The following is a 26558-nucleotide window of genomic DNA, read 5'->3' on the forward strand; positions in this document are numbered from 1 at the left end:
AAACATTCTGCTACAAAGAGTATGAGAATGCTTGCTCTGATTACAGTGACTCCTATAACGTGGCGAATGAAAATACCGTATTATTTAGTAGTGAAGCCCTCCCCCTAGTGGAAATAGGTAGGAATTTTAAGAAAAAAGGGTAAAAACTTTTAAATACATTTTATTTCCTCTTAATATTTACAGAATTAAAGAAAACAGGTGGAGAATAATTTTAGAGTTTTGAGTAGAGCAGCTGGTATGGTCTGAATGTTTGTGTTCCCTCCAAAATTTATATGTTGTATTTTAATCACCAAGGTGATGGTATTAGAAAGTGAGGCCTTTTGGAGATGATTATGTCATGAGAAATCTGCTCTGATGAATGGGATTAGTGCCCTTAAAAAAGAGGCTCCAGAGAGCTGCCTTGCCCTTTCCACCATGTAAAGACACAGCAAGAAGATTCTGTTTATGAGCAATGGGCCCTCATCACACACAGAATCTGCCAATTCCTTGATCTTGGACTTCCCAGCCTCTGCAACCGTGAGATATACATTTCTAATGTTCATAAGCTACCAGATCTAAGGTGTTATGTTATACCAGTCCAATGAACTAAGCAGGGATTCTCAACCCTCGGCTGAAACTACTGACATTTTCGGTTAACCAATTCTTTATTGCATAGGGCTGTTTTGTGCATTGTAGAATATTTAGCAGCATCCCTGGCATCCACTCACTTGATGCTAGTAGCAACCCCTCCCCAACCCCACCAGTGTGATAATCAAAAATGTCTCCAGACATTGTTGAATGTCCCCAGGGGAGCAAAATAACCCTCAGTTGAGAACACTGGAATACAGAGATAACATGATATGACATTTTTTTAATAGGATCACACTTTTGTTGAGAAACAGACTGCAGACAACAGAGATACCAGTTAGGAGTGGAGATGACAAAAAAAAAAAGGGTCAAATCTTTAAGTTAGAGCTGGCAGAACTTTTCAAAGAACAGCCATGAAGTGGCAGAATAAGAGTCAACAATAACATCAAGGATTTTGGCCTGAACAACTAAAATTGAGTTGCCATTATCAGAGATGGGAAGATAGCAGAGTGGCTGGCTTGGTAGTTGTTTGAACTGGGGAGTGCAGATAAGGAGCACATCATTTTGGATGTGTTAAACTTGAGAGCCTTTGTAAGACACCCAGATGGAGATACCAAGTTTCACTGAATATAAAGTCTGGAAATTAGGGGGAGAGGGCTAGGCTGTTACTGTAAGTTTGGGAGTCATTAGGCTTATAGGTAATATTAATAACTTTACCTAGAAAGCAAAAAAAGAGCCCTTAGTAACTCCAACCATTCCATAAGAGGGGGAAAAATACAAAAAAACAAAAAAACAGGCAAATGTGATGTTCTAGAAGTCATGAACCTTTGGACATTTTTTCTCTTTACACAAAATGGTTTCATGTTAGTAAGTCCCTCCCTAATGTAAACATTTGTGAATATCTGTACTTTATTATACTTTCTGCAATAATTTATTTACCCAGTTGTCTCTTTTAGATTATGAGCTCCTGGGAATAAGATTTATCTTTGCATCTTTGTAGCAATTAGCATAGTGACTGAGGCATAGCACATAATACATGTTCAACTGATAATTAAACAGGAAATTCACTCCCTGAAATGAAAATGTCTATAGAGTAAGATACCACTCATTGACATTCTCAATTAAAAATTAGCAAAAACTCAGATATAATTCAAATAGCTGTGATATTTAAATTATGTAGCATCATCAAGGACACAGTACCAGCATCTGCCATGTTTGATTCTACTATGAAAGGGATACCAATCCCTGCCTCGACTTCAACCAGTATATCAGTTTTTGTTATATTGGGACTCTTGATAAGATTTTATTTAAAAAAAAAAAAGTTTCCATGGCTGAAAACTATGAAGCCATTAATCAATCTTAACAGAATTTTCATCAACTGCATCAAGGGACACGCTTGAAAGTTGAAAAGGCAGTTAGTCTTTATATTACCTTTATGTATTATTTTTAATTAAAATAAATAAAATAATTATATATTATAAATCTATTATATTATATAAAGTGCTTTGTGTATTAATACTTTACCTTAATGTTCATGAACAACTCTGTAATTACACAGATGAGGAAACTGAAACTCAGAGATATTAAGAAGTACGCCTCCAAGACACCTAGCTAGCAAATGGTAAAGTGGGATTTGAAACCAGACATTACACTAAAAAGTCATCTTAAATGCCTTACATGTACAGCTACGAAATGACAACAAATAATTGCTGTTGTTTTAGTGTGGAAATTGCTTTTGTTAAGTAGGGTGAGAAAGGAAGGATGGAAACAGGAACCAGAATTACACTGTGGCACGATCATAGCCATTACAATACTGCAAGAAAACATACAAAACAGAAAGAAGTATGTCGCCTAGGAGAACTGTGAATGGTCTTTTCTTTTTTCTCCTGAGTTTTGTACTGTGCATATTTTTTTTTTCCAATAAGCATGTGTTGTTTAAATTGAGCATAACTTGGCAGGCAGGGGTGATGGTGGCAGTGTTATTACGAAAAAACATATACAAAAGTTAAATATAGTATAATAAACCACCACATAAATATCACCCAGTTTCAAAAATCAACAACTCACACCCAATCCTATTTCATTTATATTCTCGTATCTCCCTCCCTATATTCTTCTGAAGCAAATACCAATCATCATACCATTTCATTGTAAATATTTTAGTAGGTGTCTCCAGGACTCTTAAAACAGCTGCAACACCATCACATCTGAAAAGTTGAGTAGTAATTCCTTAAAACCATTACATAACCAGTGTTCAAATTTTCAGTTCTCATACATGTTAAAAATTTTTAATTCCTTGATTCCAGATCCATATCAGGGTCACATGTTGTGATTGGTTGATACTAAGTACCTCTTATGCTATTGGTTCTCCCTCCACTGATTTCCCCTGCTTGCAACTTACTGAACAATTGTGCCAACTGTATCCTTTTGGAGTCACTCAATATGATCTTCCATCCTTTCTATTTTTGGTTATTTGGTAGATGCTTGGTCAGATTTAGGTTTTATTCTTTTTGGTAAAACTTTATAGGTAGCAGTGTATTCCTCCATCAGAAAGCACTTAAGAATGTGTTTGTGTATTGTCAGCAGCTGTTGACCAATCCTTATCTCCGTGAGAGGTTGCAAAATAGTAATGTTGCAATTCCATCCTTCCTTTTTCATTAGAATGTTTTAAAGAGAAACTACCCCCCCATCTACTAACCTACCCACCCAATGGTATAGTTTGTATGGGAAATGCAGAAAATATTAAAATGATAGTTCTCAAAATGTGAGCTCTGGACCAGAAGCAGCATTACCTGAGAACTTAGAAATGAAAATTCTTAGGCTCCATCCCAGACCCACTGAATCAAAAACTGGGTCCAGCAACATGTGTTTATCATGCCCTCCAGGTAACTTTGATGTATACTAACGTTTGAGAAACAAGTGACTACACCTTTCCCACAAGTCTCGGAATGCCCTCGCTAAAAGCTGTTAGCTTTTACTACACTTTATAATACCAAAGTTAGGTTCCAGATTTTTTTCCCCAAGTACTTTATCTGCTCGACTAGTCTATAAATGAAAGAATCACACCTTCGACTTTTAACGTATCCAACAACCTAGCATGGTACTAGTCATCCAAAGTTTTCAAAAACTTAACTATAGCTTGAAATGCTTGCTCAATTAGATGCAAATTTATTTCTTCCAGGAAAAATAACTATTGCACTGAAGTGGCCTGAATGGACAGAGAGGAAAATAGTTTCTAATGTTTAGCCTAAACCCCTTCTCTCATGTATTTGTTGTTTCAGGGTTTCACACTGGAAAAGGGGGCAAAATGTAGATGAAGCTATGTAGGCTCAATAATGGTCCCCCAATATGTCCACGCCCTAACCCATGGAACCAGTGAATACACTACCTTATATGAAAATAGGGACTTTGTAGATGTGATAGGTTAAGGACTTGAGATGGAAAAACTACATTGTTCATGCAGGTGGAGCCAATAATGTTCTCGTAAGGTTCTTGTAAGAGGGAACAGAGGGAGACACTCTGAGAGAGAAGGTATGATGACAACAGCAGAGAGAGATTTGAGATGCTACAATTTGGGCTTTGAAGATAAAGGTCAATGAGCTCACAGAATGCAAAGAATGCAGCTATAGAAGCTGGAAAAGACAAGAAAACAGATTTTCCCCTACAGCCTCCAGAAAGAACCAATCCTGCCAATACCTTGACTTTAGATCTGTAAACCTGATTTTGGACTTCTGGCCTCCAGAACCATAAAATAATTAATTTTTGTTGTATTAAGACACTAAGTTTGTGCGAATTTGTTACAGCAGCCATTAAAAACTAATGCAAAGCCTTTGACAAGTTTTTTATTGTGAAATATTGGATCTAGAAAAAAGTACAAAATGTCAACAGTCAGATGTGTACAAGTACAGTATTTCAATAGTCTATACATGTGAACAGCTTAACAGGTTCACTGCAGAATGCATATTTAGACCAATATAATCTAAAAAGGACTGCAATATTCACAGGCTATTAATACATAAATAACTTAAGCCAAAATGACTCTCACTGGTAAATGCTAATTAATAGTGGAAAACAGGCTAAAAGCACAATACACCACACCATAGTATCTCCTTACAGGTCCACATTTAAAGAATATCAGTTTATTATGTCAAAACACTACAGAGATCCAGGACTGGGACTGAATAACTAGTTTATACAATTGCAAAAAATTTAAGTTATAAAAATAAGGTCATGGAATAAAGAAGGGTATTTAATTAGGACTAAATACTGTGAAGCCCATGAAAGGGTTTTAGCCTTGGAATTTACAAAGGTAAATTATTAGACTGTTAATGTTAGCTAACATTAAACTTCCAAACTTCCATTTTAATGTTGGCTAACATTAATATTATTTTTAATTTTGATGTTAGCTAAGGGGAAGGACGAGGACAGCTTTCTTTTGTAGTCTCTCCAACAAGGTGTAAGAATTATCACAAAGTAAAACCATAATGACCACTGGGGACTGACAAATGGCTATGAAATAAGAATATAAAACATTACAAATTTCAAAGAAAGGTAGTAACTATCTTATCAATTTAGCAAATCCTGCAAACGTTAAAATCCATGTTAAGGCATTATCTATCATGGTTGAGAGTACTAAATTTAAGAAAATTGTTACATGAAGATCCCATAAAAATAAACTGGTTTAGTTTCCAAGATTCTAACTGAATCTTTTTCTATCACTTGAAAATTACTCTATATTATGCTTTCAAAATGGACAAAAAATTATTTGGTATCACTTCATAACGAGCAACTATAAGGACAGTCTACTGAAACACGTCATGTTAAAAAAAATTGTTTCAATCATACGTTCTTAAGAAAGCCAATCTTGATATGACATTCATAATCAATGCTTGTATAAAAACCTTTAAAACTGATAAATTCAGTAACAGTTTTACATGAAGCAAATTTATCTTTGCCCATAAATTATTAAGAGAAGCAACTCACTCTATACAGTGTATCTAGCAATACTTTAAAATCAAACTAAAACTCTGAACTGATAATAACTAGGAGATAAATTCCATTTCAGGCTGAAAACCACTGGATCAAAATATAGTTAGTCAATAACTTCACATAACCTATCCCACCCTACCTTAACCTTTTATAGACAATTTTAAAGACTTTGGGACAATTTACTTATAGTGCCTGAATCTTATAGTAGATTCCAATTTATTCAAAGATTATCACAGACTGGATTAAAAAGATTAATTTTCAGATTTGCTTTAAATTTGCAAATTAAGTATGGTGTACATAAATATTAACTTAGATAACCACACATAGGGAAAGCAGATACATGGATCATTGTAGAAACATTAAAACTTTAAAGAAATTTTATAAAAAAGCAAAACACGTAACTCACAAAATATTAATATGAAGCCGTATGACATAAAAAATAAAATTACTCTTTAAGAAGCAACTTAAAATTAACTCTTTGGGGAACTATTTTGACATAATTAAATGAATTCAAAGACCAACAGCTTCCCTTATCACACAGAAACAAATCACAAAATTTTCTAAAATCTATATGTATTATCAGTTAGTTCTTAATGTAATCTCAAACATTTTACTAGCAACTTTGATTTCCTTTTGAAATAGGCTTCTGTACATATGCATTTATATACAAACATTTATTAAACATGATTTTAAAACAAACTGTATGTACAAAAGATCAGCATTCCTATAAATAAAAACATTAGGTGGCAAAAGGCACTTGTAAGTAAAAATCTACAGTAGTTTTTACAAAACAGAAACACATTTTACCTTAGATACTGTACAATAAACAGTAATTCCTATTCCAATAATGAAAATGCTAGGTTACTAATGTTAATGATGTAACTTTAAAAAACAAATTTACATATATCTGAAGTTCATTTAATAAAAGCACCATGATTTTCTCCTAAATTCATGTGATGCAAAGTAAAAACACAATTCCCAAAAAACCAGTGTTCGCCATTTTTCGCGTTTAAAAGTTTTGTATTTCTAAATTGAAAACTGTTTGTCTGAAATTAGTATAGTGTAAAACAAAAACCAAAACAAAAAAACCCTGCAGCTCTGACTTCTTAAACCATACCTACTCTATTATTGCATGTTGCGTTTTATAAAGAGCACTACTCATGCACTCCTTTACAATTGTTTAATACTATTGCTGGCAAAAAAGTTCCTGGATATCAAATAATTAAAAAGTTACTTCAAACCAGTTGAAGTTTTATTTCAATGTTTTACAACTTAAAAAATGCTGTATATCAATTACAAAAGTGAATAGGAAACACACCAATTCATTTGGTGTGCAAAAATATTTTTCTACTACACAGAATTTAAGGGCTTCACAGAATTTTTTCCCCCAAATTTACATTGTAAGAAGAAATGCTAAACAAATTACTTTCTCAAGGAGATGTTAGTATGCTTCCACTTTTGTCAAATTTTTTACCCTTTGATAATGCTGCGACCTGTTTGAGTAGTTCTCTGTTTTTGGCCTGTGGGAGACAAAAACATTCAAGATTAAAAATGTCTGAATTATTATTAAGTTATGATGAAGAATACTACTTATTTAATACTGTTTTCATTTATATAAATGTTTCACTAAAGCACTAACATTAAATGAAAGAGTTGATACATTTACATTCATCTCTTTAAGGATGAACATGCAGAAGGAAAATTCTAGATTGGTTCATCCCGCTTTGTAAATGTCATTATTAATATAATTGTTGTCCAAAGATGCACAATTGGTTACAAAAAAGGAAACGAAGTGAATCCACTTAAAAGAAAGTCCAAATTTTAAAAGGGAAAAGGTGTTGGCCCTTCATCTTAAAAACACGAAAACTATGAAAATAAGTTGTAATTTACAATTAATAAAATCAAAGAATGAATCAAGATTTGGGAGGAATATTTCCTGGCAAGCTGTGTAAGATCTTTCTTCTATGTTTACTCTCTTGTAGAACAAGCATAAGAGGTCATTTTTGCAAAAAACACTCAGAATTTGTTACTTTGCCAAACGCACCCAATGATGAAATTCCATTTTTTTAAAGCACCCATCAGAACCACTCATTCTTGTTACTTTAATTACCATACAGTCATCTGATACACAGTTCCACATCATTGTTTCCTATTTCATGAAAGCTTGAATTTTTGCAAAGATTCAAAATTTCATTTCATCATCTGACTTGAATTTCATTACTAAATGTCCATCCATGACTAGTTTAGTGAGGAGGAATGTGTAAGTACAGTGAATATTTTCACATTTTGACTGCCTCTGTCACCTTATTCAGTCTCTTAAATGTGGAAACTTAGATAAGTAAGGATCCCTATATATACAAATACATTAATGATCAAGCATTTTTGTAGTTTGAGCCAAAATGGGGAAAGTGATGAAAATAGAGCACTGCCCTAAAATTAATACATTTTAAAAAGATATCCTATTTTCACAGGTTTCAGGAATTTTTATTACCTAGACAAGACTTTTTTAACCTCAGTACTTCATATTTTATTCTAATTTTAGCTTTTTATGGCCAGATAACACTCTGCCTTCTCTGTATGCCATCTTAAAGTGGTTTCATGAAATAACCTTTTTCAAACTTTATTCTTCCATTTCCCCACCCTTCTCCAATCAGTCTTGCTAATTAACACCCATGACCTCCAAAATGCAAATATTCTCAGTACTATCTTATGTGTGTAAATCAAATCATTTTTTATATTCAGATGCATAATTAATAGGACTTTCCTATTCAGTGGTTATTAATAACTAAGGTGGTAATGAAAAACTTCAATTTCAAATTCAGTATCAATTTCAAATTTTGAGTCTGCAAATTTGACTCAAAAAGATCTCCATTAGATCTATAAGTTATATTTATGTAAAAATGTTTATACTGATACAAAACAGTTAAAATTGTGAATCTCCAAGCTATCTCACTCAAGAAATAAAGTGTTTATAAATTTCATATTTTAAGTACAAAATACAGTAATTTGAACATTACATCTTCAAAGCAATTTTTCCATTTAATGCTTTAGTAGCTAATTTCCAATTTGCTTTTAATATATTTATATCACTAATAAAGATATTTCTTAATAAATTACATAAGAAAAAAGTCTTTAAGGTAAATTAACACAATTGTTCAGTACAAGTCCAAATTTATTCTAATTTGAATACCTTAAAAATGAAGTTTACAATGCAATATTTCAATATATATGCACTTAAATTTTTTTATCCTAAAATTACTTCATTTTGCAGTCAGCCAAAAAAAAAAAAAAAAGAAAATCAATGAAATTCTTTACAGACTCTTAAGAAAGCTAAGTTTTAAAGTTTAGACATGTTGGTCTAAAGGAAAGAATATCAGAATTAAGAATTACACAGATCCTGCTTTAAATCCTGGCTTACTAACCAGCTACATAACCTGGAGCATATTTTCTCATTTGTAACACAGTAACTCCACCATCCAAACTCAAAATGAGTTAAAGGAACTTATCAAATATATAAAACACTTAGCCTAACACAGTTCCTAGTACACAGAAGGCACTCAAATGTTAGGTCCCTTTTCCTCTTAACGACTTACCTAATTAAGTGAATAAGCGTTTTTACTTGATATTCTTAGTATTTTCAATATTTGGGGTATTTTGGGGTGACATTTTGAATAATTTTTTCATGTGATGTTCCGTGTTTTGTCGTAGGTTTGGTAGTTAAAAGTATTTTACTAGCTATTAGAGCAAGATCCATCTGTGTCACAGGACTCAATTCCTTACTACATAAAGATTAAAAAAAAATTACCTGTTTCCTCACCTCAGTAAAGAATCCTACTAGTACCATTGGTTGCTAAAGGAAGTGAGGTAAAAAGATGGTACTCAGCTATGACAGACTGTCTCTAGTCATGACACAAAAAAATCAGGGAAGTGGCCTGATAGGAAGGATGAAGAGAAAACCTGAGGAACCTGAAGTGGTGGGAACTAGTGTAGAACAGGGAAAAGTAAAGATAAACTGGAGCCAGAAGATGGAGATTTCTATGTCACCGCTTACTATGTGATCACAGTTTCCTCTGTAAAATGGGTGTATCACATAACTCAGTTTTTGTAACAAGACAGCATATGTAAAATCATGTCAAAATGTCCTATTTTAATTTAAATATTAGTTACTTTTACGTTATATGAAACTTCAGTTACCAAGAGGAGGTAGGCTTAAGATATCAATCAGACTAAGTCAAAGACGACCCCATGTATCTGCAACTATGATTTTAAAAAAGAAAAACCAAAACACAAACTGCTCTTTTGAACAGTGGGGAGCACTAAGTTAAAACGTATCTAAGCACCTCTTGCAGTTATTCTGTTATCTCATTCTGGATTTACTTCAGAGCTTTGGTTACATTACATTAAATCAAGGATCATCAGGTGGAAGATTTTGTTCCAGGTAACCATTCAGAATTTATAACTGAATAAAATAGGAATAACATAAAACTAAAAATAATACTTGCTGGTGGATAAAAACATTAATATATAAGAATCTGATATATGATATGGGCATTTCCATAAATCACCACTTAGTCAACAAATTATCTGAATATCTACTATGTCCCAGGTTCCACATGAGGTTCCTTTTCAACAATCTTTTAATAGTATGATAGGGATTAAAACCAGACAATGTGTACCTCGAATTTCAGCAAGTTCCTAAGCCCTACTAATTTAAGCTACTTGCAAAGAAGTATGAACAATACAAAACCAAAACAAAGGAACAGCAAATATCTCTTGGTGTTACAATGTGAAAAAACAAAATGAAACAGGGCAGTATTAACTCCTTCCTTCTGAAGCTGTACTCTCCCAAGTCTGAAATCTGTGTGCTGCCATCTTCTATTCTTTCAACATTTAAAATTTCTTACACCTTAAAACTTTTGTTACTAAAGATTAATTCTACAAATGTGACACTATATAAATCAAAGAGAACATGTAATTAATTTAGTGTGGTCCGATTTCTAAATTTATGAAACCTAGATGAGAACAAGCTTAATATAGTTAGCATTCCGTATCCATGTTGGATGTTCACCATCTCTGCATGCCAGACATCAGATTGTTACTGTGGTGACTCCTGACTTCACCATTGAGTTGTTCTGTATACTTAAAATGCTACTTTGCAGCACTCTGAGGTTCAGGTGGATCACTACCTGTTAGCATTTAGCAGAACCCTATTTGGCACTTTGCAAACCACTGTACACAGGTTAAGTAAACTCTCTTGCTTTGTATACATTTTTGCCACTTGAGGTCCTTAAGAATTGGTTTTATACACCCATCTACCTTCCCATTATCTGGAAGGAAATATTAATACGAAGAATGATTGCTACTGAAGACCTGCTTTTCACCTTAGTTTCATGAATCTGATTTTTAATTTTTTGCTCTAAGCCCAATAATCAATTGAACATATTCCAATGATACCCTCCTCCAAAAACTCCATTTGAAGTTTAGGCAAAAGTTTTCAAGATTAAAGTACTGAATCACCTTTCAAGTAATTTCAAACAACAATTTCTAATGGGATCAAGATTAAAAATTACTATAAAGTCAAAATCAAAACTGAAATGCACCAACTATGCACAAAATAGGGCTACCAATAACAATCTAAGTCAACGAATGCTATTACTCAAGTGTAGCCCTCCTTGCCTAACATTTTACGTAAATGATGGTAGTTACCTGAAGTTGTTCCACAGTTTCTTTGTGAGCTTTTTCCATACTGTTCATTTTTGTTCTCAAATTTGACTCTTGGTACTGAAAGTCTGCCTTTAGTTCAGTTAACTGAGAGATTAAAGAAAAAAGACATATATGTATATATTTGCACACACACACACACAATTTAAATAACTTTCACAATAAACTCACATTTCATTACAAAAGTGGAAGATATTAACTCCTGTTTCCAGAATTGTACAAGCTATCTAAAATTTGTTTTATGAAATGATGAAGTCTATCTGCCTTACAATAGTATAATTTTAATGTTAATACCTGACCATCAGTAAAACTTCTGAATTTTCTTTTTTTCCTAAACATGGCTTGACTGGAAATAGTTTGGCAACTGCTATGCCAACAAAAAAAGCTTAACGGCTAATAACTGGGAAAATGCCTCCTTTAAAAATGTACTTCAATAATAGTAAAAACAAAATAAACATTTAAACTAGCTTAAGGGTAAAATAATCTTTCAATGCTTAAAGAAAGAAATTTCACACTGGGTAATACAAAAAGGAATAGTCTTTTCAGCCAAAAGCTACACTGTTTTTATTTTTTAATTTATGTCCAGGATTATGTACACAATACCACCTAACACTTGAGGTAAAAATAGAGAACACAGCACAGAAATACAACACAGAATGAGAAAGGAAAGGTTACTATAAAATATGGGCTAAATTAGACAAATACAAGAAAAAAATCAGTGCTTTGAGGAAGAAAGCTACATGATAATTTTTTCATAGATGACATACATAGAAGTATAGTATGTCATGACTTCCAACTAAATAAGTTATTATGTAATTTCATATTAGAACCATGCAGAAGCAACTCCACTTTATTTTTTAAGGTTTTTCTTTATGCCAGCTTTAAAGGTTTACACATTCTCCTTTGTAATTACGCAGTATCTAATAAACTGAAAGACATACAGCAAAAATAGAGAAAATCATGGAGTCTTATATTCTTACCTAAAAAAAAAAAAAAACTCTTGCTTTTGTCAAATTCAAAGTATAACTAAGTTATCTCTCTCTCTCAACTTTCTCTAATCACAAAAGATTTTCTGTTCTGAAACGGCAATTTACACCAGATCAGCTAAGACAATTACTCTATTCACCACACTGTGAGTTGCCTCCTGACTATGAACTTCTGGAAAATAAGAATTATGTCTTATTCATCTTTGTATCGTCATGATCTAGTTCAGTGTCTGGCTCTAGAAGTCATTGAATAACTTTGTGAAATCAATTCAGGAAAATAACTTGGTCGTCTTAGATTAATAAGAAAAAGCTGCAAATGTATAGTTATTTTAGGTCTACAATTAGGATTTTCCTTACAACAATGCTAATTTCAATCCCCATTAGTGCTTTGGTTTTTTTAAAGAGGAACACTAACAAAAGCTGAAAACTTCAATTAACTGCACAATACAAAGATAGTACCTCTTATGCTAGAGAGGAAAGAAAAATCTAACAGTCAATATTCTATAACTGATTACTACTTGGTTTTGAAATCATTGCTATTTTGCAGTAAACTCGGCATTTTACTCAACTTTTCTCAAGGCTAATGCAGATATACCTGGCTTGTCTCTAAAACTTTGTACACAGGACAAATTTCCATAAAGGCTCATTAATTTAAAAAATGCTGTCAATCAAAAAGAACCATAAGACAAAGACACCCGTAACTATTCTATTTTTATCTTATATGGCACTCCTAATTTTCATATACTGAATTTGTTTAAAGTAAGGTACAAATGTATTAAAATAAATTAAGCCCACTAACCATCAAGGTGTGGGAAAATGTATCAAAAATTCTTGAATGCCAGAAGTAAAAGCCAACTCAGCACAGACTCAAGCACAGACTCAGAGATGGATATAATTCATATATGTATTCATAATAGTCTTATTCTTTTAAAAGAAATGATTTTAGTGTCCTCCTACTGCATAATAAATTTGATACAGGTCAAACTACATTGTCTGGGACCATAAAACAAGTACTAAAGATGATCAAACAGTAATAGCCCCTATGGGCACTTATACATACCAGGAGCTATAATAAATAGTTTGCATTTTCATTAATCATCACAACCATCACTTGAGATAGTATTAATGCTCTCATTTAAATGAGAAAACTGAAACCCAAAGAATTACACATTCTGCTTTAGGTCACACAGAAAATGTTAGAACTGGGATTTGAATCTAAGTATGACTAAATTACTTCAAAATTGTTTCCTGTTCCATGCCTGCCCACTATTATGCCAACCTAATTTCACAGCACAAGACCTTAAATCCTTCTATAATTCTGTTAATATCCCTCTTTTCACTAAATGAACAACATATTTTAATATTCTTCTTGATTTAACTGATAAAGTCCCAATAAGTACACTTACTTCCTACACAATGACCTTTTAGACATCTATTGCTGATTACTGACTATTACAGGAAATTCCCATACCATACCATTACTTTTCAGCAGTTATTTGATCTGGATTGATATATATTAATGCAATATCAAAGACTATTCAAACTACATTCTTAAATCAAAAAAGTTTTAGAAATATTCCATTTATATCTCATCTTTAAATTATTAGGTATTAGACCTATTTTTAAATTACATGCTTACTGAAAATTAAAGTTTAGAAATTACTATCCTAATAAAGCTCAGTTAATTCTTAGAACTAAAATTCTGAAAGACCACTTTTACCTATCTTCATTAGACGGCTTCAGCGGGGGGGTTGTAATTTGTCTTATAAAAATCATGCACAACAAACCAACAAACACTACCAAATTATTAAAGAAAGCCTAATAAAATTTGTGATTATCAAGCAACAGTCAACACATAATTCTTATCAGGCTTCAATGAACCACGTTCTTACCTTTTTATCTTTTTCTAAAATGGTCTGGTCTCTCTGCTGTAAGAGACGCTTAAGTGACATCACTTCTTCTTTCAGTTGACTTATAAGGACAAAATTGTCTGTTCCCCCACTATCTGCTGACTGATTTATAGAGCTACTAAAAAGAAAAAAGTAAAACACAGTTAAATGAAGTAGAAGGAAAATTAGCAGGTGTTCAAATTGCATAAATTAGACAATTCCACAAACATCCTTAAGGCTAATGCAAAAAAATATGTACCTGACAGAAATGGATGCAACTGGCAAATTACCTTACTAATGGCACACATTACATACACCTGCAGAAATATAATTCAGTATTAGCTTTTAGGGGGTCAATACTTCTAGTGTAAAGCAATAGGCAGCCAATTTGTACAGTAACATCAGAAAACTTTTGGCTAATGAACTAAAACAAAGTAACGCTCATAATATTTTTAATCTAAAAACATTTTCTAGGCAGGTCAATTTAAAATATCACAATTAGATTTTGTGTTTCACTGAAGAATAAAGATAAAAATAATGTTCTCCAAATTTGTTTCTTCAAAACCCAAATTTATTTCCCAAATAGAACAACATAGTTCAGTGCCACTTTCTTATTGCCAAAATTAAGCTAAAAATTTTAAACTAATTTATGTTTATTCTTCTAGGTGACTCAAGTCAATGTAGAAAATACATGTTTCTATTTTTTTATCTAGTAATAACTGGCATTCAACCATAACTATTCAACTAAGTTGAATTTTCACAACACTAAAAGAATTCATTTTTACCTATCTCCATTAGATGGCTTAGATTCCAATTTGGGCTTTTTCTTTGGAGTTTCATTCTGAATTGCTGCAGAGGATTTATGGCTGAAACCAAACATTAATAAGAACAGTTAGAGTAAAAAGGACAGCGGAACCAAATGATAAGTTATTCATCTTCCCCTAAAATATTACTGAAAATATTGATTTTGGTAAGTCTTAAGTAACAAAGTTGAAGGGATACATTTCAAAATACTTCAGAAAATACAGCAATGTATTTACCTCTGTTTCCATAGTCCCTGCTCTTGTTCTGGACTTAGATTGCTGATTCTGAAAAATACACAAATGACATCTAATAACGACATTTATTTAATACATCTAAATTTAACATTCTTTCTCGATGGATACATATTTTATGTTTATAATATTTTGTTCAGAGAAGGGTGTATTTAAGTTTTCAGACTAAGCTAATATATATTGAATAAATCACATTCTGATGAGACAAATTTTAATCAAATGACTACTAACTATCTTAAGTTCTTCAAGAATTCTTTTTAATCAGGATCTCCACAGTTCAATTTAATATCATACAAAGGGTGGGTTACACAAGCACGAAAACTACCACAAGATTCTAAGATTATAAAGTTTAGGTATCACTGTACTTTGGCCGTCCTTACTATTTCAGACACAAAATTTGTATCTTTAAAGTTAAGGCTTTCCTAATAATCCAAAGTAGAGATACTTCTTTTGGAGTAACTCAAGTTGCTCAGAATAGTATATCAATTTAAATGGGGAAATATATTGATTTCTTTGATTCTTTCCCAGTTTTCTTAAGAATCCTCTCCAAAGTACGCAGATCTCTCTTTAGTTAGTAATCTGGAGAAGTTACGCTGAAACTATTGAGAAATTTCATAGTAACAAATGATTTTACTTTTATTCATAATACTGTAATACTCCTTTTCTATTTTGTCATAATACTAATCATCACTTTATAATTCACCATAAATCCTACACTTTTTTCCTCCTAAACTTGCATATCAGTCAATGCTTCACTAACCCCTAGCTTAATCACTCAGCATGTAGAGAGCAGCATCTTCTATGAACCACATGCTGTGTTTTTATACAATGTAGAAGATGTTAGAAGATCTGAGCTGTGACCTTATGCAAATTACTTAAAATCCCCAGCCTTGGTTCCCTCATATGTAATACCTTATACTGATATGAGCATTAAATGAGTTACATACGTAAAAGCACTTAGTACAGTGCTAGCATATACAAAATAGAACATATATATACACATGTTCACCTGTGTCTAAAATTTACTATTGGTTCAGCTGTAGAAGTTTTTTAAGCAAAAGAAAAAAACAGACCTAAAGACTCAGCTGTAAACAAGTACCAAGCCGGGAAAAAAATATTAATAGCAATAATTCCATCAACTGAGTTATTCTTACTTGTGAATGAATGGAAATCCTACTGAGGAAGGCAGTTGTCCTTTTTTTCCCTCACAAATTTCATTATAAGCATAACAAGCCATACATGAACTAACAGCACTAACTATATCTCAAAGTTAATAATAATCACATTAATATGACTGACAGAAACACGTGGAATTCCCATCTTGGCTTTCTGAAGGTTGTCCATTCCTAGATTCAAATCCACCTTAGTGCCACCTTAGAACCACATCCCCTACCCCTGCCGATCACCATCTATCACAATATGAATGCTCCTTATTTTCATTCTGATCTACTGAACTTAAGATAGGACCCTACAAAATAACTGTTCATCAAATGGTCAACAGTCATCAAATAGAAAATAGTGTTTGTATTTCGTAAGTAACAAAAAGTAAAAAAATTGAAGACTTTCATTTTCAATACCGTTCTCTTTCCCTTTATTTTTGAAATCTGTCATTCTTTCAAAAAATTAACTTGCTGTCACATACTTCAATCTTCACAAACATAATCTGATTGTGTCCTTTTATATCATGCTAAGACAAATTTATCTGTAAAGAATAGGGAAAGGAGACATTTTGGGAGTCTTAAGAGTAGGTCTGACATATGCTATTATGGTATATAGTCATTTTGTCATATTTTTTCTTAAAGAAAGAAGCAAAAACAACATAGACTTATATTCCTTTGCTTCTTGAGATACTCTGATATAAAGATCACAAGATTTCTTCAAAATAGCCAGAAGAGAAGGCATGGCATTTTACTCTACCACTACCACATTTAGAAAGCACTACAACATGGTAGAATTAAACATCACTAACCTCAACGTAACCTCATAATCTAATAGGTGATTGAATACAGTTTAGAACAAATCTTACTAATTAGATAGAACTACATTACATCCCTAAAATACTGCCTGTGTTCCAAAATGAGGTGGGCATCAGTTTTTTGTTTTAAATAACTATCTGAAACTTTAAAGACTCATAGAAAAATTTAGGAACAAATAATAAATCCTTCTGAAAATGGGCATGCCATATGTCCCTATTTTTTCCATTTTAATTTGTGCTTATCAGTTTAATTTTTATTTTAATGTTCTTGATTTTTCCAGGAAGACTAAAACTGCATTTTAAAAAACCTTCATACCACACACATCAAAGGTTAAGGTACGACTACTACATAACTCCCCGCACAGGTCACTTTAAAAATCAAGTACAGTTGTTCCTTGAACATCCCAGGTTTGAACTGTATGGGACCACCTATACGGGACTTTTTGTTTTCCAACCAAATACGGATCAAAAATATAGTATTTGGAGGATGTGAAACCTGCATACATAGAAGACCAACTTTTCCTATAGGCAGATTCCACAGGGCCAACTGCAGAACTGGAGTGTATGCAAATTTTGGTCTATGAGGGGGTTCCAGAACCAATCCCTCAAACATATTGAGAGAAAACTACAGTTGTCTGTATTTAAGTAGAGTTCCTAAATATATGTTTGAAAAAACACAAAGTATCACTAGTTAAAAATATTTCTCATATTTTGGGGAACACAAAGATTAGAAATGCTTCTATCATAGTAACAAACTATAGTATTAAAATATGTTCTCCAAATCCAGTCATTGGTTTGCTTTGTTTTTACTAAAACAAATTGACAACTAAGATAAATTATAATTTTTCAAACAAAACCTTAATTATTTAAACAAAAAAAGAATACTGAGGCTTTTGATAAGTTATTTAAAAGTGATGTACTTGTATTTTGACTTTATATGGTTATAGTTTTATATATTAACTTCCTAAATGTCTTATCTCTATTAAGGAAAACAGATAAACATATTCCACGTAGGTAACATTATACACTGAATAAAATGGAGACACAGCCTTAGACACTCAAGATGCTTACTGTGTAAAATGGAAACTAGACTAGCACATAGTGAATATTTGCAAGAAGTAAACACCAATAAATGGCATTAAAATGCCAGGATGAGTTTTTAAAATATGATTATGAAGTACTTACTTGTGATGGCTACTGCTGTGACGATGGTGATGGTGATGATGGTGGTGGTGATGTTTTGGATGATGCTGGTCTTTCTCAGTTAGAGATGAAGATGATGAATTTGAATGTGAAGATCCCAGACTCTTCCTCTGTTCTTTCGTCTTCTGTAAAACTCTTTTGTACGATAAAGTACAGAGCCAGCATAATAACTTTCCATCAACCTTTTAAGAAAACACGTGGTAAATTAAATGTACCCATATAAACTGGCTGTAAATGAAACCAGGTAAGATAAACCACCCAACTTCCACACGCAACATGCGCAAATGCATATATGCACATATTCACGGACTTTTTGCAAAATAGAAATAAAATTGGACTTTTCTGAAACTTGGGAAAATACTTGTTTAGAGAATTATAAAACTGATGAGGATGACATACAGATTTCCATTAGTTTTGAGGCATTTTTAATTTGAAGAAAAAGTTACAGTTTTTCTTATTCCAGGAGAATAAGCATAAACTGATATACTTCCAAGACATATAGGCTGAATTCTTAAATCACTGTGTAACTACTAATAAAGTATTTTTCACTACAGTAAGTATTGTAAATTTACAGAAAAACAGAAGCACCTAAATGACATACACAGTTGCCTCTCATTATTCTTGCATTTCCTATTCATGTATTTGCCTACTTAGTAAAATGTATCTGTAACCCAGAAATCAAGACTTGCAGCACTTTTGTGGCCACTGCACACATACACAGAGTGGTCAAAAATCTGTGCCACCCAATAGCACACGTTCATAGCTGAGGTGGAACAAGGTGATGCTCTGCCTTATTTCACCTCTCAGACAAGTATCCTTTTCAGTCTACTTAGTGCTATGTTTTTCGAGTTTTTGTTGTCCCAAAGAGTAATGCCAAAGTGCTGTATAGTGTTCCCAGGCTCAAGAAAGTTGTAATGTGAAATAGCAAAGACATGGAATCAACCTAAATGCCCATTGTTAGTAGACTGGATAAAGAAAATGTGGTACGTATACACCATGGAATACTATGCAGCTATGGAAAAGAACAAGATCATGTCCTTTCCAGAAATATGGATGGAGCTGGAGGCCATTAACCTTAGCAAACTGACAAAAGAAGAGAAAACCAAATCTTGCATGTTCTTACTTACAAGTAGGAGGTAAATGATGAAAACACGTGGACGCAGAGGGGAACAACACACATTACGGCCTATCAGATGGTAGAGGGTCGAAGAGGGAAAGGATCAGGAAAAGTAACTAATGGATATTAGGCTTAATACCTGGGTGATGAAATAATCTGTACAACAAACCTCCATGACACAAGTTTACCTATATAATAAAAGTGCACATGTACCACTGAACTTAAAAATAGAAAAAGAAAGCTACGAAGGCTGTGATGTGTCTTACAGAGAAAATACATGTGTTACATAAGTTATATTCACACACTCTTAGCGCTGTTGGCCATGAGTGCAATTAATCGACGGTGTGTACATATATATATAACATATACAAATATGTATGTGATATATATCATACATATGTGCTGTATTTCATGTATTATGTAAACATACATTATATATACCTCATAAATATATATATTATATATATATATTTTTTGAGAGAGTCTCGCTCTGTCACCCAGAGTAGAGTGCAGCGGCATGATCTCGGCTCAATGCAAGCTCTGCCTCCCGGGTTCACGGCATTCTCCTGCCTCAGCCTCCCGAGTAGCTGGGACTATAGGCGCCTGCCACCACACCTGGCTAATTTTTTGTATTTTTAGTAGAAACGGGGTTTCACCGTGTTAGCCAGTATGGTCTCAATCTCCTAACCTCGTGATCCACCCACCTCGGCCTCCCAAAGTGCTGGGATTACAGGCATGAGCCACCATGCCTAGCCAATCAATAGTACATATTAAATGACAAATCTTCAAAACAGGAACACAAACAAAATAAGGTTATGTATTGGATCAACTGACCAACATGTTATTACTGGAGACATGAACTTAATCCTATATTTCTCTTGGGCAATGCTTCAATACAGTACTCCCCCAATCTACAGTTTCAGATACCCATGGTCAACCTTAGTCTTAAAATATTACATACACTATTCTAAGCGATAAAGACCACATTCATATAACTGTAACTAGAGTATGCTAATACAATTGTTCTATTTTATTTTTTATTAATCTCATTATACCTAATTAAAAAACTAGACTTTATTATAGGCATGTATGTACAGAAGAAAACATAGTAAGGTTCTTTACTATCCCCAGTTTCAGGTATCCACTGGTCTTAGAAGTTATCTCCTATGGATAAGGTGGGTACTACTGTATTCATTGTTTTGTGGGAAATTTAAAGACCTACCACAAATAATTAGGATCAATCATACCTGTGTCAAAGAGGAGACTTTCTGAAAGTACTGACTAACCCTCTAAAAATAGTACCAAGTTTTTATCTTCTGTTTGTTCATATGTATTCCATCCACAGTATTTCATGATGTACATGTACCAGTCATGTTGGTGGGACATGTCTTACAACAGGGTACATACACTGCTGTGGGGAGACCTGAGAAAGCCCCTCAAAGACGTAGTCATTCTCCAAATCAACTAAAATTGATAGGCAACAGGCCTGTGTGGATGCTGATCGGCAAAGGAATTATCACATGAACACATACACTTATTACATTAAGTCACTGCAGGTAGACAAAAACAAACAACAGTTTCAAATATGAGCCTGTATCAAAAGGCACAAGAGTAACTGAATTTCATGTGCCAACGTGCCATCAGGTATTTTTTTCACACCAGCAATGTCAAGTAACCAGCAAAAGGGTAAAGTGAGTTATTTAACAAAAATTAGTTAAATCTCCTGAACCAAATGTGGGATAGCCAACTAGTACAGAATAGCCACCATAAAATATTTTTTAAAGTATAGTACATGAATCTATGTATCATGCAAACAAGGAGAAAACTCACTATTCCTGCACTTTCATCTAACTACTTGATTTCATGGACCTAAAAAATAAATCCTGTCTCAGCAGTGTATTACTTATAATTTCCAACTTGTTTGGCATTTAATTTCCAGAAGATGTCACAACATAAACAAAGCATACCTTTCGTCTTCCTTCCTCCTTCCGATCAAAAGCACATTGTTGTTTGCACTGTTCACAGGTCTGAGGTGGTCCATACTTTTTTTCTGAATTCGTGCAACGCTGACACTTGGTACCAATAAATGCTGCAATTATGTTACAGTACTGACAAGGCTTGGGCTGAAAAACATACACATTTTGAGACTTTTAAAAACATTAAATATCTGCTGCATAGCACATATCCAGTATTGTAGATATATTTCTGGAATTAAGAAAACTCAGATAAAAAATCTGTTTTCTGTCAAGTTTGTTACCCTGTCATACGCAATAACTTTTAAACTGTTTCTATGCATTCAACTAATATTTATTTCTAGTCATGAAACTATTGCTCTAAGATCATGAGAAACAGATTTGTGATTTGCATAGTGTTAGACAATACAAAAACTACAAAAAAAGGTTTCAAAGAATGAAAATAAAGGTACACATGTATAGAAGTCTCATGAATCAAGAATTTGAGGAAATGTCCTTCTACTAATTTAATATCCCAGTTAGCTTAGTGACCATATCATTTATTTAAAAAATGTTAACTTTTCATCACATATACGTACAAATCATATAAGGAATATATACTGTGAGTTTTCAACTTTAAAAAAAATAGGGACAAGCATATTCAACATAAACTACAAAAACATACCTTGATTTTCTTTGATATTCAAAAGATGATTCAGGACAGTTTAAAGCATTAAAGTTAGCATTTTTAACCAATAATAAATAATATTGGTATAATATACCTATAATGACTGTAGTATACATATAAGACAATTTGTACTAGGATTGGGTCATGATTTCTGTGAAAAAATGTATGAATTGTGCTGTTTTATAAAAATAGTTCTGAAGAGGTTGTTCTGAAGTAGGCTAAAGTCTGATCCAGCAAACTTCATGGATAAGTTCTCCATAACCAAGAATTTGCTATATTTGAATCTTTAAATAGCTTCACAAATTTCACACTGATACTCAATACATGTAAAACAGGCATATAATTTGACTGTTTTTAATGTTGTCACCTTTCCATCAAAATATCTATGGAAGACTTCTTTCATAAAATATGGTATGTTGAAATACCTAAGAGCACAGCAGTACTTTTTTTTTTTTTGAGATGGAGTCTCGCTCTATTGCCCAGGCTGGAATGCAGTGGCAGGATCTCGGCTCATTGCAAACTCCACCTCCCGAGTTCACGCCATTCTCCTGCCTCAGCCTCCCGAGTAGCTGGGATTACAGGCGCCTGCCACCACGCCCGGCTAATTTTTGTATTTTTAGTTTCACCATATTGGCCAGACTGGTCTCAAACTCCTGACCTCACGAGATCCACCTGCCTCGGCCTCCCAAAGTGGTGGATTACAGGCGTGAGCCACTGCACCCGGCCAGCAGTATGTACTTTTTAAAAGGTCCAGCTTTGTGAAAAATATTAACTGGTAACAATGACATGAAAACATAAAATATACTTACCGTCCCAAATTGCTTCACATTTTGAGCACACTTCTTACAAATTGTGTTAGTTTTGCTGAAAAAGAAATTGTATATAGATCATGTTTATGTAGCTTTCTAAAGCAATTAGCACAATGTCAAAATAAAATGAGTCAAAGATGTGGAGTACTTAAAACTTATTCTAATATGGACCACGGATTTTTTTCAAAAATACAAGGATCTTTTCGGAGTTGTTTTACCCAAATTAAGACAAATATTTTTATACATTTTTATTGTATATTTCTTTTTGTACACAAAACATCTTAATGTTTCCTATACAGCTCCAAAATCTTCACACTTGCCACTATTAATGCACAGCATTACAATACCAGTGCCTACCTAACCTTCTACTTGGCTACTACTGGCCAACATCATAATGCCCACACCTATTTAAGAAGAAATTATCTGTTTTTTTCTGAGGCTACTTTCTGTATATACTCTCAGAGCGGAAGTAACTGTTAAAAATGTTATGTACTACTCCTCTTCCATGTAACAAATTACTACATTTCACTCTTGGAGGGCAGTTGGTAACACTACAGACCTTTCCTCATGTCCATTAAGACCTTACCACTTTTTTTAGTGTAACAGTAACTATTTACATTTGCATTTTCATTAGCAAGGCTGTACATTTTCCATGTAGTAATTTATTCTGTCTCTCATATAAAGTGTAAAGGTAAATTAACAACCCCCGGTTTTTTTGGCAACATTCTCTCTCCCACCATGTATAAAAGGTTTACAACTTAAAATTTCTGGGCTAAACCATTTTTTAAAAATATTTTCACAAAAATATGGGATTACAACCCCCAAATATTCCATACAGACAACACTTGTCTTTAACAGTCAAAAACTGTTCATTATACAAACCTCTCTTGTTGAAATTCTGATCTGCAGTAAGTACATTTTACAATAGGATGTGCAATCCGACATTCCTGTAATAAGACAATACATTAGTCGGTATCTATCTGAAAGTCCCAAATGTCACTTTTCTGGTAGAAAATTGTTTACTCAACCTAGTGAAATGTCTAAAATATTGATAAAACCTGGCCCCAACGTAAATAACTGGATGCTTTATCATGTAAGTGGCCAATCACAATATAATTCCTTAGGGAAGGCATAGGTGTCTTTGTCTTTAGTAGACGTGGGGTATATTACAGACAAATTAGGAAGGCTGTCAGGGCCGATTTCAAGGATTGGTTAAATGTGAAACTACTTATTATTTTGCACCGTTGCTCACAGACAGCATCCTGGCTTTAATGGGATGGGAGGAGCTCCAAATCAGAGCATTCTGTTCCCAAACCAGTCGCTTCGCTTTCCTGGACAGGGAAGAAGGATGCCATCAGCTTTGCGGCTTCGGGTTCCTAGCAAGAAAGTGCAAAAACCGTCCCCTGCCTCCTGGTGGAAGAAGAGGACAGACCAGGCAGAAAACCGAGATGAAAACATCTCCACCCCTGTGTCTCTGCGATATAGACAGGTGGCTGCCTCACTCAACCCCACCTCTGAGACCCCTCAGACGCTGACGGGGCTCGGTACCCGCCTGGGCCGCCTGGAAGAGGGCACGATTCTGCCTCCCTCTCAGGGGCCGTTCCCAGCTGATGTTCAAGCCCCCAGAAAAAGGGGTCCCCGAGTGGGGAGGCGGGGACACCAGACTCCCAAACCCCCGAGGCGCTGGCAAAGAGAGAGGGGCTGCAGTGCAGCGGCTACCCGGCCCCCTCCGGCTACGGCCGAGGACACCCATCCCGCCCGCCTCCCGGAGCCCACGGACCTTGCAGAGCTGCTGGCCCTGGGAGAGCTCCTCGAAGGGATAGCGTTGGGTACACTTGGTGCAGGCGTACAGGGCCGAGGCCGCCATCCTGCTCCTCAGTCTCCTCCTCCGCCGCCGCCCGCTCCGAGGCGGGGCCCTACGGAGAACTCGAGACCCGCCGCCGCCGCCCGGACCGCGGGCTCCTCCTCCTCCTCCCCCTCCCCCTGCCTCGCGCCCACCAGGGCCTCGCCGCGAGAGCCCAGGGCCCCGCGGACGACGCCACCGTCTCCCTCCGCCTCCACTTCCGCCCCAGCCCACCCAGTGACGCCGTGCCAGCCGCTCCCGCTTAGGCCCCGATAGCGGCGGAGGGAGACGAAGCGGGTAGGGGTTGCTGTTTAGCTGCGCGACCGCGGATCCGCTTCCTTCTCGGCCTCCCTTCCCCATCCCTGATTGGCTGCGGAGGCCACCGCGTCACTCGGGGGCTCCTCCCAACTTCCAACTTCCGCGATGTTCGGAGCGCCCACAAAGGGAGGATGTCGCCGGCCAATGAGAGCCCGGACCTCTCAGCGCGCGAAATCCGCTTTGAACCTGCCCCGCCCAAAGGTCTGCGGTCGCGGCTATTTCTAACAGCCAGTCCCAGGTTTGGGTGAGAGTGCCCCAATCCAATTGGGCAAATGTTCGGGAAAGGCTCGTTCTCTGCCGCAACTTTTTTTCCCTTGCTTTCTATTGGACTAAGTCGTTAAGTCCCTCCTAATCCTATTTGTTATTGGCCAAAAAGTAAGTACTTCACCTGGAGAGGCGTCCCCGAGGCAAACTCACGCTCTCTCCTGCGTTTAATCCGAGGGAACTCGTGGAGTGCTTTAACTTCGCCTTCGCTTTTGTTTTATCTCCATTACTCCGTTCGGTTGCCACTGGCGACAACACTACTCGCCCACCCTTCTTACTGGAGGAGGCCCGCCCCTCAGTAGAATCTCCGCAGAGCCGGCCAGTAGCTCGCGGCGTTGTCGGCCACCAGCGGGCCCAGTTACACGCCACCTTGTGACGTCACCAGGGAAGAGGCGGATTCTCTCCTGCTACTGAAAGACGTCTGCTGTTTTGATTGGCTACGGAAGACGTCCGTTAGGACGTGTTGCCCTTTCTGTGTACGCTGTGAGCGTAGGCGGCCCTGAGGGGGTGTGTGGCAGGGGTTTCCAAGCCGAGCAGCGGCACCCTTGCCCTTTTCCATCAGGGGTTCAGCCTAGGGTCGCCCCTGGTGGGCGGCTCCCGAGTCTTGGAGAAGAGCACGAGAACCCAGACCGCCCCCAAGGTGCGGAGACCCCCCTGGGCAGGCTGAAAGATGGCGGCGGCGTCTGTCTCTGCGGCTTCTGGTTCCCAGTTGTCGGTAAGAAGCAGTTGGCGCGAGTGGGCCCCACGTCGGTCCCAAGCGCCTGTTTGAGTTTCTTCACTTTCAGGGCGCTGTCAGTCCAGCTTCTGACTCAATTCTGGAGGACGGCGGGAGTGCCTAGTTTGCCCCGCGCCCCCCAAGCTTCCATTCACTGTTCCTCTGTCGAGACTGCACCCTCTGGCTTCCAGTGAAACTGGAACAGAGACTGGCCGTCTTTGTTCCCCATCCCTCATTCACCTTTCGGCGTAGGAACCCCGGTTGCCTAACATTCCCAAGGCCCAACTGGGATAACTGCCCACTCCCTGGCCTGTGAAAACGTAGCTCTTTTGGTCACGTGAGTTCAGCGGCCCCTCTAGGAAACTCGCCAGAGCAGGTAGGCGCGCCAGTGATTTTAAGAGACAGCTGCAGAGTAGTAGTCCGCCGTCTCTCAAGCGCTTACTAGTCGTTGCTTATGCTGTTTCCTA

The 26558-nt window shown here is 35.7% G+C and overlaps 2 protein-coding genes across 7 annotated transcripts in view; one reads left to right on the forward strand and one right to left on the reverse strand.

The window, feature by feature from the left end:
* Positions 1-4393: 4393 nt before the first annotated feature.
* FAM76B (family with sequence similarity 76, member B) lies at positions 4394-25146 on the reverse strand. Of its 4 annotated transcripts, XM_011926590.1 has the most exons (10): positions 24732-25146; positions 23834-23898; positions 22952-23006; positions 21470-21625; positions 18368-18567; positions 15193-15240; positions 14938-15018; positions 14156-14291; positions 11263-11364; positions 4394-7076 (listed from the first exon to the last, which is right to left on the reverse strand). In XM_011926590.1, exons 1-10 carry the CDS (start codon positions 24816-24818, stop codon positions 6987-6989), a joined length of 1020 nt encoding a protein of 339 aa, XP_011781980.1. In that variant the 5' UTR covers positions 24819-25146; the 3' UTR covers positions 4394-6986. The 4 variants fall into 4 exon arrangements, with proteins under 4 accessions (XP_011781980.1, XP_011781981.1, XP_011781982.1 ...); XM_011926591.1 differs by lacking the exon at positions 15193-15240 and having other exon boundaries at positions 5795-7076; positions 14938-15001; positions 18381-18567; XM_011926592.1 differs by lacking the exons at positions 14938-15018; positions 15193-15240 and having other exon boundaries at positions 5795-7076; positions 14156-14271; positions 18390-18567.
* A 661-nt stretch (positions 25147-25807) lies between these two features.
* Positions 25808-26558, forward strand: part of CEP57 (centrosomal protein 57kDa) — a 43427-nt gene continuing 42676 nt past the window's right edge. For all 3 annotated transcript variants that reach the window (XM_011926589.1, XM_011926587.1, XM_011926588.1), the window contains exon 1: positions 25808-26091. Coding sequence is in view for 2 of the 3 variants with exons in the window: in XM_011926587.1 (XP_011781977.1) it covers positions 26047-26091 (45 nt within the window). In the remaining variant the exon portion in view is untranslated. The remainder of the gene's footprint in view (positions 26092-26558) is intronic.

Source organism: Colobus angolensis, unplaced genomic scaffold, assembly GCF_000951035.1.
Source record: "Colobus angolensis palliatus isolate OR3802 unplaced genomic scaffold, Cang.pa_1.0 Scaffold7, whole genome shotgun sequence".
Taxonomy (NCBI): Eukaryota; Metazoa; Chordata; class Mammalia; order Primates; family Cercopithecidae; genus Colobus; species Colobus angolensis.